This window comes from Chlorocebus sabaeus, chromosome 1 (genome assembly GCF_047675955.1).
Source record: "Chlorocebus sabaeus isolate Y175 chromosome 1, mChlSab1.0.hap1, whole genome shotgun sequence".
NCBI lineage: Eukaryota > Metazoa > Chordata > Mammalia > Primates > Cercopithecidae > Chlorocebus > Chlorocebus sabaeus.
The window spans coordinates 68,163,535-68,178,496 of record NC_132904.1 but is presented as its reverse complement, the minus strand read 5'-3'; the positions used below and the strand labels follow the sequence as shown (position 1 = coordinate 68,178,496).

Genomic DNA, 14,962 nt, shown 5'->3' with positions numbered 1-14,962 from the left:
TGAGCTCAGGAGTTTGAGACCAGCCTGAGCAACATAGTAAGACCTCATCTCCACAAAAATATTTTTAAACATTAGCTGGGCGTGGGGCACATGCCAGCAGTCCCAGCTATTTGAGAGGCTAAGGACATGAAGCCTGGGAAGCTGAGACTGCAATGAGCTGTGATTGTGTCACTGCATTCCAGCCTGAGCTAAAAAGCTCAAAAAAAAAAAAAAAAAAAAAAAAAAAAAAAAAAAGACCATTGGGGTGCTATACCTTCACATATCCCTGAATATTATCCCTGCCTCAACAAGTAGATATCTAGAAATAATACTTGATTTTTAAAAATAATTTGGTTAATTTTTTACATAAACCCAAACTGAACCCCTCTATCCTAAAGATAATCAAAACCATTTTTAAAAGCTACATTCCAATAGAATCAAAAAGGTTAGACTGACATTCTGTATTGTATTTTACTGACCTCTAGTGACTTGCTTTCATATTCTTTCATAGCAGTAATACACTGGTGCTTGGTACTTATGTTAGTGCTAACTCCAGCTTTGACCATAGTATCTGTACCAGTTGGAGGCTGCAAAGAAATAAAGGCGAATTTGTAGGTCCGAGTTTTATATTGCTACTCTCTCAGACACAATTTCTCAACCACTGAACTCTAAAACTAGTCCTCCCAGGTCTTTTATACTGAGATGGTTTCAAGGGTGCTTGATTAAATATACTGCATTTCTGATCTCTCCCCACATCAAGATTATCTGAATAAATCAATCTTAGTAACAAAGTAATCACAAACCCAAGGATTAATCCCATAACCCAAGCCATCCAATTACATGCTAAAATACATGCAATACTATGCACAAGGAAAGTTTTACCCAATATATACATTTAAACCTCTATATCTATGTTCTCCTTGCTATTCTGCCCTGTAATGTTGCATTAAAAAAATACAGAGGGCCGGGCATGGTGGCTCACGCCTGTAATCCCAGCACTCAGGGAGACCGAGGCGGGTGGATCACAGGGTCAGGAGTTTGAGACCAGCCTGGCCAATATGGTGAAACTCCATCTCTACTAAAAAATAAAAAAAAAAAAAACAATAAATTAGCCAGGCATGGTGGCACGCACCTGTAGTCCCAGCTACTCAGGAGGCTGAGGCAGGAGAATTGCTTGAATTCGGGAAGTGGAGGTTGCAGTGGGTCAAGATTGCGCCACTGCACTCTGGCCTGGGCAAGAGTGAGACTCCATCTCAAAAAACAGCAGCAACAACAACAACAACAACAAAAATATGGAAACCGACCAGGCGCAGTGGCTCACGCCTGTAGTCCCAGTACTTTGGGAGGCCGAGGTGAGTGGATCGCTTGAGGTCAGGAGTTCAAGACCAGCCTGGCCAACATGGTGAAACCCTATCTCTACTAAAAATACAAAAATTAGCTTGGGTGGGTGACTGTAATCCCAGCTACTTGGGAGGCTGAGGCAGGAGAATCACTTGAACCCAAGAGGTGGAGGTTGCAGTGAGCCAAGATTGCACCGCTGCACTCCAGTCTGACTGTCTTCAGAAAAAAAAAAAAAAAGAAATATGGAAACCTGTTTTTCCCCGATAACCTTACAAGGAAAAAGGCACAATAAGTAAAACTAATGATTCCTGCTTGTACTGCCAGTTTTCTCAACTATTGTGCTTTACAAAAGGCATCACACAGTATTTTTCACTATCGTTTATATTTTAACTTTAAATTCGGGGTTGTAAATTTAGTACTATGAATTAACCAATTTATCTGAGAAATTCTTCATTTTCTGGAGTATATTTCAACAAGTTTTATTTCTGCCAAAGATTTCCATAGGCTAACTGCACTTCCAGCGTACCCTAAGAATCCCCCAAATATTTACATCAAGTGGTATTCCATATGTTCCTGTAAACAAAATCTTCCGCTCTAGCCCTCCACTCAACCCCTCTCAAAAAAAAACACACACACACACAAAAACTTTATGGCCCCATTTAGCCATTTCATCAACAAAACCTGTATTTTTAATCTGGTACAGAATGTTGATGAGTTACTCTTATTTGCCCCCTATTCTTTATTTCTATAAAGAATAGTTGACCAGGCCGGGCATGGTGGCTCATGCCTGTAATCCCAACACTTTGGGAGGCAGAGGTGGGCAGATCACCCAAGGTCAGGAGTTCAAGACCAGCCTGGCCACCACAGTGAAATGCCATCTCTCCTAAAACTACAAAAAAATTAGCTAGGTGTGGAGGTGGACTCCTATAATCCCAGCTACTCGGGAGGCAGAGGCAGGAGAATCACTTGAACCCAAGAGGTGGAGGCTGCAGTGAGCTGAGATCACACCACCGCCCTCCAGCCTGGGCAACAAGAGTGAAACTCCGTCTTAAAACAAAACAAAACAAACTAAACTAAACCAAACCAAACCAACAGCTGACCATTCAGAAGCAAATTTTTAACACAGTAAATTCAAATTCTACCTTATACCAGCTTATTATAAAATTTTATGAATACACATTTAATTGGGATGAGCCTAATTCAAATATACATCATAATCTAGATTTGCATTTCACAAGTTTCCCTGTCTACTATACAACTTGTTTTTAACACATTGTTCAGGAAGTGTCAAGCTAAGCTGGATGAGAAACAATTTTACTATTCATCCTGCAAAGAAATATACATGCGGGAAAAAACATTCCACAAAGATTGGAAGAAAATACGTACGTTAAATTTAATAGTAGTCCCAGTAGGAGCAGCTGTAAAACTACTTGGCCCAAAGAGGGAGCCAGATGTGCTGCCAAAAGGATTAGAGGTGGTATTTGTGGTTCCAAAGAGTCCTCCACTGCTAGTACTGGTTCCAAAATCTAAAAATAAGAAAAATGAGATGATAACAGTAAGAAATTTAAGAATCTATAAGATGCCTTGGAATTGGGCTATGGCACTAGCGCCACAGTACTTTTTCACCTTCTTTTTTTTTTTTTTAAGACAGGGTCTTGCTCTGTCTCCTAGGATGGTGTGCAGTGGTGCAATCACAGCTCACTGCAGCCTTGACCTCACAGGCTCAAGCAATACTCCTGCCTCAGTCTCCCAAGTAGCCGGGACCACAGGCATGCGCCGCCACACTCAGCTAATTTTTTTAAAAAAATTTTTGTAGAGACTGCCTCTTGCCATGCTGCTCAGGCTAGTCTCAAATTGCTGGGCTCAAACAATCCTCCCACCTCGGCCTCCTAAAGTGCTGGGATTACAGGTGTGAGTCACTGCGCCTGGTCTCACATCCTGAAATTTTTTACCTTTCAAGTCTCCCAAGCAAATATATTCAAATAGAAATTTTTTTTTTTTCCTTTTTTTTTTTTGGGAGACCGAGTCTTGCTGTGTAGCCCAGGCTGGAGTGCAGTGGCACGATCTCAGCTCACTGCAACCTCCACCTCCCGGGTTGACGCCATTCTCCTGCCTCAGCCACCTGAGTAGCTGGGACTACTACTGGTTGGCCGCCACCACACCCAGCTGATTTTTTGTATTTTTTCTTTTTTTCAGTAGAGACAAGGTTTCACTGTTGTTAGCCAGGATGGTCTTGATTTCCTGACCTCGTGATCCACCCACCTTTGCCTCCCAAAGTGCTGGGATTACAGGCATGAGCTACCGCGCCCGGCCCAAACAGAAATTTCATACAGAAAAATACATACTTCCAAGCTCACAACTTTCAAGTGAAACAAAGTCTGAATCCTTTGGTCATGTAAGTGTCCATAAAGACCTAAGGTCACACTTGGAAGACAACTTAAAAGAAATACCTTGTTTCATCATAAATTTTATCTCATTTCTCCTTTTCTCGTTTAACTAGATGCTGAATGAACTTGTCTTTCTGAAAACATCTTGTCACAGACTTCAAGAGTGGTCACAGTACATTTTATTTACATACATTATGACATATACCTACACATAACCGAAAACTTTAGAATATACAAGTGGTCCTATTAGAGAAATCAAATATAGGTTAATGGAAAATTTCATCCCCTAAAATTTCAGAAAACTTAGCAGTCACTGTCAATTACTTTACAGAAACTAATAAAGAAATAGCAAATCCTTGGATTACTTTACGTTTCCAAAAAGCTGAGTTTAAAAAAAAAATTACACATAAATGAATTTAATTGTTGCTAAGGAATATACTGCTGAAAGTATCAGAGACACTACTTCTAAAGAAGTTATGCCAGGTGCGGTGGCTCACGCCTGTAATCCCAGCACTTTGGGAGGCCAAGGCGGATGGAACACGAGGGTCAGGAGTTTGAGACCACCCTGGTCAATATGGTGAAACCCCATCTCTACTAAAAATATAAAAATTAGCTAGGCATGACAGCGGGTGCCTGTAAGTCCCAACTACTCGGGAAGCTGAGGCAGGAGACTTGCTTGAACCGGGGAGGCAAAGGTTGCAGTGGTGAGCAGAGATCACGCCACTGCACTCCAGTCTGGGTAACAGATCGAGACTCCATCTCAAAAAAAAAGAGGTTATATATATGGTGCCAATTTACTAAGCTATAGAAATGTATTGCCAATATTTAGAATTAGTAACATCCTAATTACCACGTTAAAGAGTACTACGATTTTTCACTGGCAAACTGTTACTACTTCTTTCTAAAACATGTCTTAATATATAGTTTAAAGCAAATAGGCACATTTCTTTTGAATTACTACTTTAGACTGTATTATATATTGTCATGGTTAAATATTTCAATGTTACACAAACAACTTTCCCTCTGGAAAATACTGATGGCTGGCTAACTATTCATTCTTCTATACTCTTGTGCCAGGAATGGCATCATTTGATCAGGCATACCTGATGAACTAGCAGTGGTTGCCTCAAAGTATAGCGCTGTGTGGAGAAGTATCCCCAAGACATGTTTGGACTTAAAGTGAAAAAAGCCATCAAATAAAAACATCCGCATGGACAAAGAATGGAGGAGTAACCATGTCATGTCCAATATGTCATTCCTGCTCTAGTCTCTTCATGCCAAATATAAAACAGAGACAAGAAGGTGCCTCTGCAGCACAATATGGCTGACTATAACATATTCCTCCTTGAAATTCTCCCATCTTAACATGAACTACACTATTCTGACCTGGCTTTTCACCCTTTCTCTGGCCATTCTACATCAGGAAGCTCTTCCTCTGCATATCCCTTAAGTAACAGTACTTCAAATTTCCATCCTTATAGAGATGTACATGCTGTCTTCCTTTTCAGCCTATTAACCTTTTCAGTACATACTGAAGTTTTCCTCTTCCCATATTTTTGCCAATTCGCGGGAAAAGAGGGTAGATGAACATAGAAAAAAGGAGAAAAGACAACACATTCAATAAGCAAACCAAATTATTAGATGCAGAGCTCCAGCAATATCCTACTTACTCCCAAAGCCAGTTGGTTTATTTTGTGCAAAGGCATTGTTTTGGGATGAGAAAAGACTGGTCCCTGTGCTTGCAGTTCCAAACAAGGTATTTGCTGTTCCTGTTGATGTACCAAACCCAAAGCCAGTGCTTGTGGAGGTAGCTGGCTGGCTAAATGAACTGGTTCCAAATAATCCTCCTGAGGAGATGGAGAAGGAGGGAAAAAGTTAAGTAGATCAGAGCCGCTAAGTCAATGCCTATACCAGCTACAGACAAACCAGTTATATCACAAATGAAGACCCTACCTGGTTTAGTCTGTGAATTTCCAAACAGGCCTCCAGTATTGTTGCTAGAACCAAATGCAGATGTTCCAAATGCCCCTCCACTAGTAGTGCCAAAGCCAGTATCTGCAAAAGCAAAATCCAGATTAAATTAGAATTTAGAATAAAATCTGCATAAGATGACCAAATGAAAAGGCGTTTTAATATTTCTTAAACTTCTGAATTTGAACTACTAGTCTAATTGAAAACATTTTTTCAAACTCCCATCAGAGTATGAATTACAGAGTAAAAACCAAGCCACCGACATTTTATTCATTGTCCCCAGGGTAAGTATGAAAATTTGAAGTCAAAAAGAGTGACTTTTCAATAAAAGTTACAGATGTTCATAGGTTAAAAAAATAAAAAGAAAAGTGCTGGCCGGGCGCAGTGGCTCACACCTGTAATCTCAGCATTCTGGGAGGCCAAGGCAGACGAAATCATTTGAGGTCAGGAGTTCAAGACCAGCCTGACCAACATGGTGAAATCCCGCCTCTACTAAAAACTCAAAAAAATTAGTGACACTCCATAGTCACTGAGATAAATGGTCTTTCATCAGGGGAACACATCAGAACAACCTGGGAAGCTTTTTCAAAATACACACGTCCAGGTTTCAACTCTAGAAATTCTAATTCTATAATTTTTGATGAGATATGTATTTTGAATAAAACTTCCAAAGGTGACTGTGACGGGCACTTTTAGTTAAAAACCACAGACATGGATCTAGAGTTCTCTAAAAACGAGGTCAGGAGCCACTTAAGAAAACTTCCTTGCCAGGCACAGTGGCTCACGCCTGTAATCCCAGTACTTTGGGAGGCCGAGGTGAGCGGATCATGAGGTCAGGAGATCGAGACCATGCTGGTTAACACGGTGAAACCCCGTCTCTACTTAAAATACACACACACACAAAAATTAGCCGGGCCTGGTGGTGGGTGCCTATAGTCCCAGCTACTCGCGAGGCTGAGGCAGGAGAACTGCTTGAACCCAGGAGGCAGAAGTTGCAGTGAGCCAAGATCGCGCCACTGCACTCCATCCTGGATTACCGAGTGAGACTCCACCTCAATTAAAAAAAAAAACAAAAAAAAAAAACAACTTCCTCTATTATTAATTTTATTAGGTAAGATAGAGGCTTGTTAGTTATGCTTCTTAAACAATCCTTAGCCCAGTGCCATGGCTTATGCTTGTAATCCCCTCGCTTTAGCAGGCTTAAGCAGGAGAACTGCTTGAACCCAGGAGGTGGAGGTTACAGCAAGCTGAGAAAAATGAGCCAGGCATGGTGGTGTGCAACTGTGGTCCCAGCTACTTAGGAGGCTGAGGTATGAGGATTGCTTGGGTCTGGGAGGTTGAGGCTGTAGTGAACCATGATACTGCCAATGCACTCCAGCCTCAGTGAAAGTGCAGGATCCTATCTCAAAAAATAAATAAATAAATTTCATCAATTACAGAAAGTTTCTGGGATTTAAAATATTCTGTTAAGATGCTCTCCTCCCCCTGGAAAGAATGAGATAAAAACAAGACTGGGAAAATGCTCATTATTAAAGTTGGGATATAAGTACACAAGAGTTCATTATACCATTCTTTCCAGCCTTGGATGAGTATAAACATTTTTAACAAAGTGTCACAGTTCTTTTAGAATTTGTCTAGCAGGGTTCCCGGTTTTTACTGGGAAAAAAAAAAAATTTTTTTTGGGGGGGGCTTTCTGGTAAAAAAAAAAAAAAAAACACACACACACAACAAAACATCTCCAAAAAAAAGTTTAAATGTAAATAAGGATTGCTACAGGCAATTAGTCATACACGATATTGTGTAAGACATTAGTCATATACAATACTGGGTAGGAAGGGAGTTAGATCTCAGGAGGGTTGATGGGGATTAGACACTTCCACATTTTAAAATTTCTGTGACACTTGAATGTCACATCATGTTCACAGGGTAAATTCCAGGGCAGTTATTTCATAACTGCATTTTAGACTTCAACATTAAAAGAATTATTTTCTGGTCTGAAAATCAGTAACAAATTATAACTTTCTGTTAAACAAAATAATGCAAATATTTTAAGTATCTTCTACTGATGATCAGAAGAAGGCCATGAAAACTTAGAATTTATTTCTACTTTCTTAAACACTGTTAAAGAGATCTTATCCTAGTTATTTTTTCAAGATGACTTTGCTATAAATATGAAAGTATAAATAAAATTCCCACCTAAAGCTTATCAGAGTGGATTTGTTCTTAGTAAGAAGAGAGTAATTAAGGTTTCCCCCTTTTATCCTTTTTAAAAACTTACTCTGTCCAAATGTTGAAGTTGTACCAAAGCCACCTGTGCCACCCCCAAAGGGTGTTCCAAATGATTTGTTAAACATCTTCAAAACGAGTCTTTGTTTCAGAAAGCTGGGAAAAAGAAAACATTATCACTCTCTTAAAGACCACAAAATGGAATGTAATTGTTTTAGAAAATCTATCATTCCACAAACTTAGGCCTATTCAAACTATCGTATATACTCTCATTCAATATCCTCAAACTGTATGATAAAATAAACCTTGTAAAATGATCCTTAATCTACAACGTTCCTGAGCCGAACAGTAAGATTAAACCTCATAATTTGAGGTAAAACTTCAGATCCCAACATTAACCATCCATTTAAAATAATGTTTTCAATCTTTTTTTTTTTTTTTTTTTTTTTTTTTTTTTTTTACCTAAGTCCCCTTTTTAATCAGTACGTATTTCAGATGTACAAGGCAAGATGTTTATATGATCCACCTAGGAGGTTATGAATCATACCCATCAAAAATTATAACCATACTCTGTTACCCCAACCACCTAAAAAGTTAACATTTTTGTCAGGTTTTCTTTTTTTTTTTTTTTTTTTTTAAAATGGAATGGTATGCAGTGGCTCACTGCAACCTCCTCCTCCTGGGTTCAAGTTATTCTCCAGCCTCAGTCTGAGTAACTGGGATTACAGGCATGTGTCTAATTATTTGTATTTTTAGTAGAGACAGGGTTTCACCATGTTGGCCAGGCTGGTCTTAAACTCCTCATCTCAAGTGGTCCACCAACCTGGGCCTCCCAAAGTGCTGGGATTACAGGCATGAGCCACCGCACCCGGACAAGACTTTCTTTTCCATAGTTTGCATTACAAAGTTTATTTTTCCCCTATCTTCGAGGGATATAAAACATGATAATAGTAAATGTTTTTCAAATTATGCATGCCCTGCCTTCCATCTCTAAATCCCAGAGATTCTGGTGCCCTGATATTCTCTTTGAGATTACATTTTAAGACTATTCTCTATGGTCCCCTACTTATCTCTCTTCTACTTCTAAGATTACAGAAAACCTTTGATGAAAATCCCTCACCTCTGGCCAGGCACAGTGGCTCAACCTCTAATCCCGGCAGCTCGAGGGGCTGAAGCTGGCTGATTGCTTGAGCCCAGGAATTCGAGACTAGCCTGGGCAACATGGTGAAGCCCTGTCTCTACAAAAAATCAAAGTTGGACTGGTGTGGTGACAGAGGACTGCAGTCCCAATTACTTGGTTGGCTGAGGTGGGAGGATTGCTTGAGCCCAGGAGATGGAGGTTGCCGTGAGCCATGATCCTGCCACTTCCCTCCAGCAAAGGTGATAGGGTGAGACCCTGTCTCAAAAACAAACAAAAAAACCCTTACCTTGGCCAGGAGCAGTGGCTCACACCTGTAATCCCAGCACTTTGGGAGGCCAAGGCGGGTGGATCACCTGAGCTCAGGAGTTCGAGACCAGCCTGGTCAACACAGTGAAAGCCGGTCTCTACTAATAGTACAAAAATTAGCCAGGTGTGGTGGTGCATGCCTGTAATCCCAGCTACTTGGGAGGCTGAGGCAGGAGAACTGCTTGAACCTGGAAGGCAGAGGTTGCAGTGAGCTGAGATTGCACCACTGTACTCCAGCATGGGTGACAAGAGTGAAACTCTGTCTCAAAAACAAAAACAAAAACCCTCACCTCATATAAATTATTTCACTCCTGTATCCAAACTATGCACCTGGTTATTTAACGAACTGGACCAAACTGTTCCAAGAACAACTACAAAGAAAAGTTTGGTTACCCCCCATCTGAATAAAAACAGCTGTATAGTTTACTCAAAAGAGCTTCCCCCCTCCACAAATTTTCCTTAAATTTCGATGCCTGCTACCTCTTATCTGCCAGTAGACAATAGGTTAATAAGTAAACTACTTTCAGTATAAAAACTCCGAAAACAGCCAATCATGCTTATCTGGATTTTGTGACAGGTATGATGATTTTTCTATTATAGCCACACAATGTATGCAGAGTATCTTTTCTTCTAGGAAACTCACGCCGTGTTCATATAATAGAATTAAATATTACATTTTGATGTCTTCTCCAAATTCTAGTGTCCCACTAACACTTCTAGTCGCTCTAATACCCAAACATTTTGCGCAACACTGAAAAAGATAAGGCTGTTCCTTAAATAAATGATGCTTTACAGAAATATTATCTCTCCTAAAATACCCTAGGAAAAAAAATTAAATATTTATCTCAATATCCAAAAAGTGAGTAACTCCTTTGATTAAACAAAGCTCACTAAAACCAGTGGTTCTAGAGGGCCACATCAGAATTAGGCGGCAAGCTTTCCAAAATACAAACTCTGGCCGGTTACAGTGGCTCACATCTGTAGATCCCAGTGCTTTGGGAAGTTGAGGCAGGAAGATCTGTTTAAAGCCAGACCAGCTTGGACAACAGACCAGCTTGGACAACACGTCTCTATTAAAAAAATAAAATAAAATGCAAACGAGGCATGGTGGTGCACACCTGTATGCACCACCAGCTACTAGTGAGGCTGAAGCTAGAGAATCACTTTAGCCCAGGAGTTCAGGCCTGCAGCAAGCTACGAATGGTGCCACTGCACTCCAGCAAGCAAGCAAACAAACAAAAATACAAATTGCCAGGCTCCATTCTAGAAATACTGAACCAAAATGTCTAGAGCTGGGGTATAGACATTTGCATTCAGAAAAAGTTCAAGTTACTCTAAAGCACACCCTTGGCCGGGTGCAGTGGCTCATGCCTGTAATTCCAACACTCTGGGAGGCAGGGGCAGGCGGGTCACCTGAGGCCAGGAGTTTGAGACCAGCCTGGCCAACATGGTGAAACCCTGTCTACTGAAAATACAAAAACTAGTCGGGCGTGGTGGTAGCACCTATAGTCCCAGCTACTCAGGAGGCTGAGACAGGAGAATTGCTTGAACCCTGGAGGTAGAGCTTGCAATGAGCTGAGACCATGCCACTGCACTCCAGCCTGGGCAACAGAGTGAGCCTCCGTCTCAAAAAATACAAATGAATAAAATAAAAAAATAAAATAAGGTTATGGCAAAAAATGACGGATTTTTGGCTTCTCATGAAAAACCTGATAATTAACCAAACTATGACTATAATCACTTCATGTCAATGACAGGCTGGAGCTTAGTAGCAATTCCCTCTATTTACCTCTCTTCTGTGAGAGCATGCACTCTCCAAAGTGCCACAATACCCACCCAATATCACTCATTTACATCAACTGCCTGGCTCCCGGGTTTTCAGTTTGTGACTACTGACACAATCAGAGAAATAACATGTAGCATTTTACTTCCTCTATTAACAACAAGGCTGGATGCAGTGGCTCACGCCTGTAATTCCAGCGCTTTGGGAGGCCAAGGTGGGCAGATCACTTGAGGCCAAGAGTTTGAGACCAGCTTGGCCAACATGGCAAAACCCCATCTCTACTAAAAATACACAACTCAGCTGATAGCAGTGGTGCACACCTGTAATCCCAGCTACTCGGGTGGCTGAGGCAGGAGAATCGCTTGAACTCAGGAAGTGGAAGTTGCGTTAGTTGAGATCACGCCACTGCAGTACAGTCTAGGCAACACAGTGAGACTCTGTCTCAACAAACAAATAACAGAAGAACTAGATAATACAGATACTTGCATTAAATATTTTCCACTCCATTTAGATTTTACTCCAAAAATGTAGTAAAATCCATTCAAAAAAAAAAGTAATCCTAGAGACAGAAATAAACCCATTAAAGTTTAAAGGCATATCACACTTAAGCCTTTATCCTTTCAAATATGTTAAACTGGCCCAAGCTGAAACCTCCCCCAGGAAGAAATACAAGATAACATTTGAGTTCTTACAATGTCCCAGGCACTGTTCTAAATGCTGTTTATGAATTATCTCATGTAAACTTCCCAAAAATCTAATGATGTAGGTATTTTTATCTCTATTTTACAAGGATGAAATTAAGGCACAAGAATCTATTTGCCCAAGACAAAGCTATTGTTGACCCCAGCGTGGCCGATGCTTCTAGAATCTAGAGCCTACAGCTCCTAGAGAAACAACACTGCTAATTAAAGGGAAATGACCTTGCATTCACTATAAACGAGGAACCTACAAAACCAACATTTGGCACCACAGATCCAGCACTATCAGGGAAAGACACTTCTCTGGCAAATATGTGAGTTCTAGTCACCAGAAATAATCTCTTTCATGGAGTAAGGATAATGTATAAGGTATACCCATGGCAAAGATGAAATTTACAACAAAGATTAACTTTTCTCCTTTTTTTCTTTATGAAGGGACTTATACCTGTTGCAGGTTTTTCTTTTTGGTATATTTAAAAAGAAAAAAGAAAAATGAAATTGTGTTACATAGAAAAGAGAACTTTAACTTTACCCTTAATTTTACTCTGCTCTCTATGCTCAAAAATCTCCTAATTCAGATTCTCAGATACAAGAAGTATGACTTATAATACACATCAGTAGTCCAATCAATGGACAAATATTCTGACACTGTCCAAAGTGAAGTTCTATAAACTGATACACTGCTTTACACATCTAACTTTTATGATCTCTGTAACTCTGAGATCTGTAACTCTCAGTTTTCTACCCAGAAAAGTGGTGGATATCCTGAAATGTGGTCAAAACAAAACAAACAACTCCAGGCAACTGTCAACTTTAAGACTACCTGAAAGACGCATATATGCACGCTTCCCAAGACATTTCCAATTTGCTGCTAACTCCAGACACAAATGATAAGTAGTTTTTCCTCTCCACTTCATTAAGCTCCTTTGTATCAAAGCCAGCAAAGAGCAAAAACAATAAATATGTGTTAGATGAATGGATTAGTATAATACTTCCCACTTGACAAAGCATTTTTTCATACGTCCTCTCATCTAATCTTCATGAAAATATCAAGAGGCAGGGATTATCACACACAGTCAAACTGAATGAAAATTTTTGCCCTAGACAAGAGGGCTGGGAAAGGAGGCTGGGTGGAATTCCAGGAAGAAGAGATTAATTAGCCTAATGTAACCTAACATATCCCAACAAAACTATCTGGAACCTTCTGTTTTACGGTATCCTCCCTAGGATAGATCTTTGATCAAGCCATTCCCTTGGTTAGAACATCATATCCTCTATAAGGCTGGGCACGGTGGCTCACGTCTGTAATCCCAGCACTTTGGGAGGCCGAGGTGGATGGATCACCTGAGGTCAGGGGCTCGAGACCAGCCTGGCCAATATGGAGAAACCCCGTCTCTACTAAAAATACAAAAATTAGCCAGAAGCGGTGGCGCATGCCTGTAATCCCAGCTACTCGGGAGACTGAGGCAAGAGTGGCTTGAACCCAGGAGGCGGAAACTGCAGTGAGTCAAGATCACGCCACTACATTCCAGCCTGGATAACAGAGCAACACTCTGTCTCAAACAAAAAAAGAACACCATACCCTCTCTAAAAATCATCTCCTTTTCTTCCTAAAAATTGTTGCTCAAGCCTCACCTGCTTTCACAAGACTGTCGCACACCCTTAAACTCTTTATTACTATAAAAACACTTCAAAGGCCAGGCGCAGTGGCTCATGTCTGTGATCCTAGCACTCTGGGAGGCTCAGGCGGGCAGATCACGAGGTCAAGAGATTGAGACCATGCTGGCCAAACCCCGTCTCTACCGAAAATACAAAAATTAACTGGGCATGGTGGTGCGTGCCTCTAGTCCCAGCTACTTGGGAGGCTGAGGCAGGAGAATCACTTGAATCCAGGAGGCAGAGGTTGCAGTGAGCCGAGATTGGCCCACTGCACTTCAGCCTGGCGACAGAGTCAGACTCCATCTCAAAAAAAATAAAACACTTTACTTCCCCTCCTCCTTTCCAACACTGATTACGTAAATTAGTATCACTCAGCTGCTTTTAGTTATGCAATATATTTGTTATTATACCTGCCACCTGAGTGTTTTACCTGTTTGCTGCTCTGGGTTAAAAAAAACATCTTGACTTTGCTCACTGGGTGTAAATTAATTTTAAATAGTCCATAATATCTTACATAGCTCCTTCCTAACAGCACTGAGCAGCATTTTTTCCATTCCCTTAACATAACCCTAATCATTTTAGAGTGAAGAGTATATTAGCTTTGGTGTGAGACATCTGTGTTTAAATCTCTGTCACTCCGCTAGGTGCGGTGGCTCATGCCTGTAATCCCAGCACTTTGGGAGGCCAAGGCTGGTGGATCACTTGAGTTCAGGAGTTCGAGACCAGCCTGGCCAACATGGTGAAACCCCGTCTCTACTAATAAAACAAAAATTAGCCTGCACGCTACTCAAGAGGCTGAGGCAGGAGAATTACTTGAACCTGGGAGGCAGAGGTTGCTGTTGAGCCCAGATGATGCAACTGCACTCCAACCTGGGTGACAAGAATGAAACTGTTTCCAAAAACAAATAAATAAATTTATAAAAGAATATATACCTAACTATTAAGAATCACTGTATAAGGCTGGGCACAGTGGCTCACGTATGTAATCCCTCCACTTTGGGAGGCCCAAAGTAGGCGGATCACCTGAGGTCGGGAGTTCAAGACCAGCCTGAGGAACATGGAGAAACCCCATCTCTACTAGAAATACTAATTAGCTGGTTGTGGTGGCACATGCCTTCATCCCAGCTATTCGGGAGGCTGAGGCAGGAGAATCGCTTGAACCCAGGAGACAGAGATTGCAGTGAAGTAACAAGAGTGAAACTCCATCTTAAAAAAACAACAAAAAAAATCCTGTCAGTTACCATTGTTTTGACTCTTAAAATCTAAAGTTAATTCAAATTAAAAAGTTAAAAAAATAAAAAATTCCTCTGCCGGCCGGGCGCGGTGGCTCAAGCCTGTAATCCCAGCACTTTGGGAGGCCGAGACTGGCGGATCACGAGGTCAGGAGATCGAGACCATCCTGGCTAACACAGTGAAACCCCGTCTCTACTAAAAAATACAAAAAACTAGCCGGGCGAGGTGGCGGCGCCTG

General features: G+C 40.9%; 1 protein-coding gene and 1 non-coding gene across 4 annotated transcripts in view; one reads left to right on the top strand and one right to left on the bottom strand.

The window, feature by feature from the left end:
• The window catches only part of NUP98 (nucleoporin 98 and 96 precursor), a 126,869-nt gene that overhangs the window by 103,009 nt on the left and 8,898 nt on the right, over positions 1-14,962 (bottom strand). For all 3 annotated transcript variants that reach the window (XM_008019963.3, XM_008019966.3, XM_008019965.3), the window contains exons 2-6: positions 7,957-8,060; positions 5,661-5,762; positions 5,378-5,554; positions 2,707-2,846; positions 459-566 (exon numbers count right to left, since the gene is read on the bottom strand). In XM_008019963.3, the coding sequence (XP_008018154.3) occupies positions 459-566; positions 2,707-2,846; positions 5,378-5,554; positions 5,661-5,762; positions 7,957-8,032 (603 nt within the window). In that variant the 5' untranslated portion in view covers positions 8,033-8,060. The remainder of the gene's footprint in view (positions 1-458; positions 567-2,706; positions 2,847-5,377; positions 5,555-5,660; positions 5,763-7,956; positions 8,061-14,962) is intronic.
• Positions 7,286-7,344, top strand: LOC119626698 (U7 small nuclear RNA). The gene has a single exon (XR_005242840.1). It is a non-coding gene; the product is annotated as a U7 small nuclear RNA (small nuclear RNA).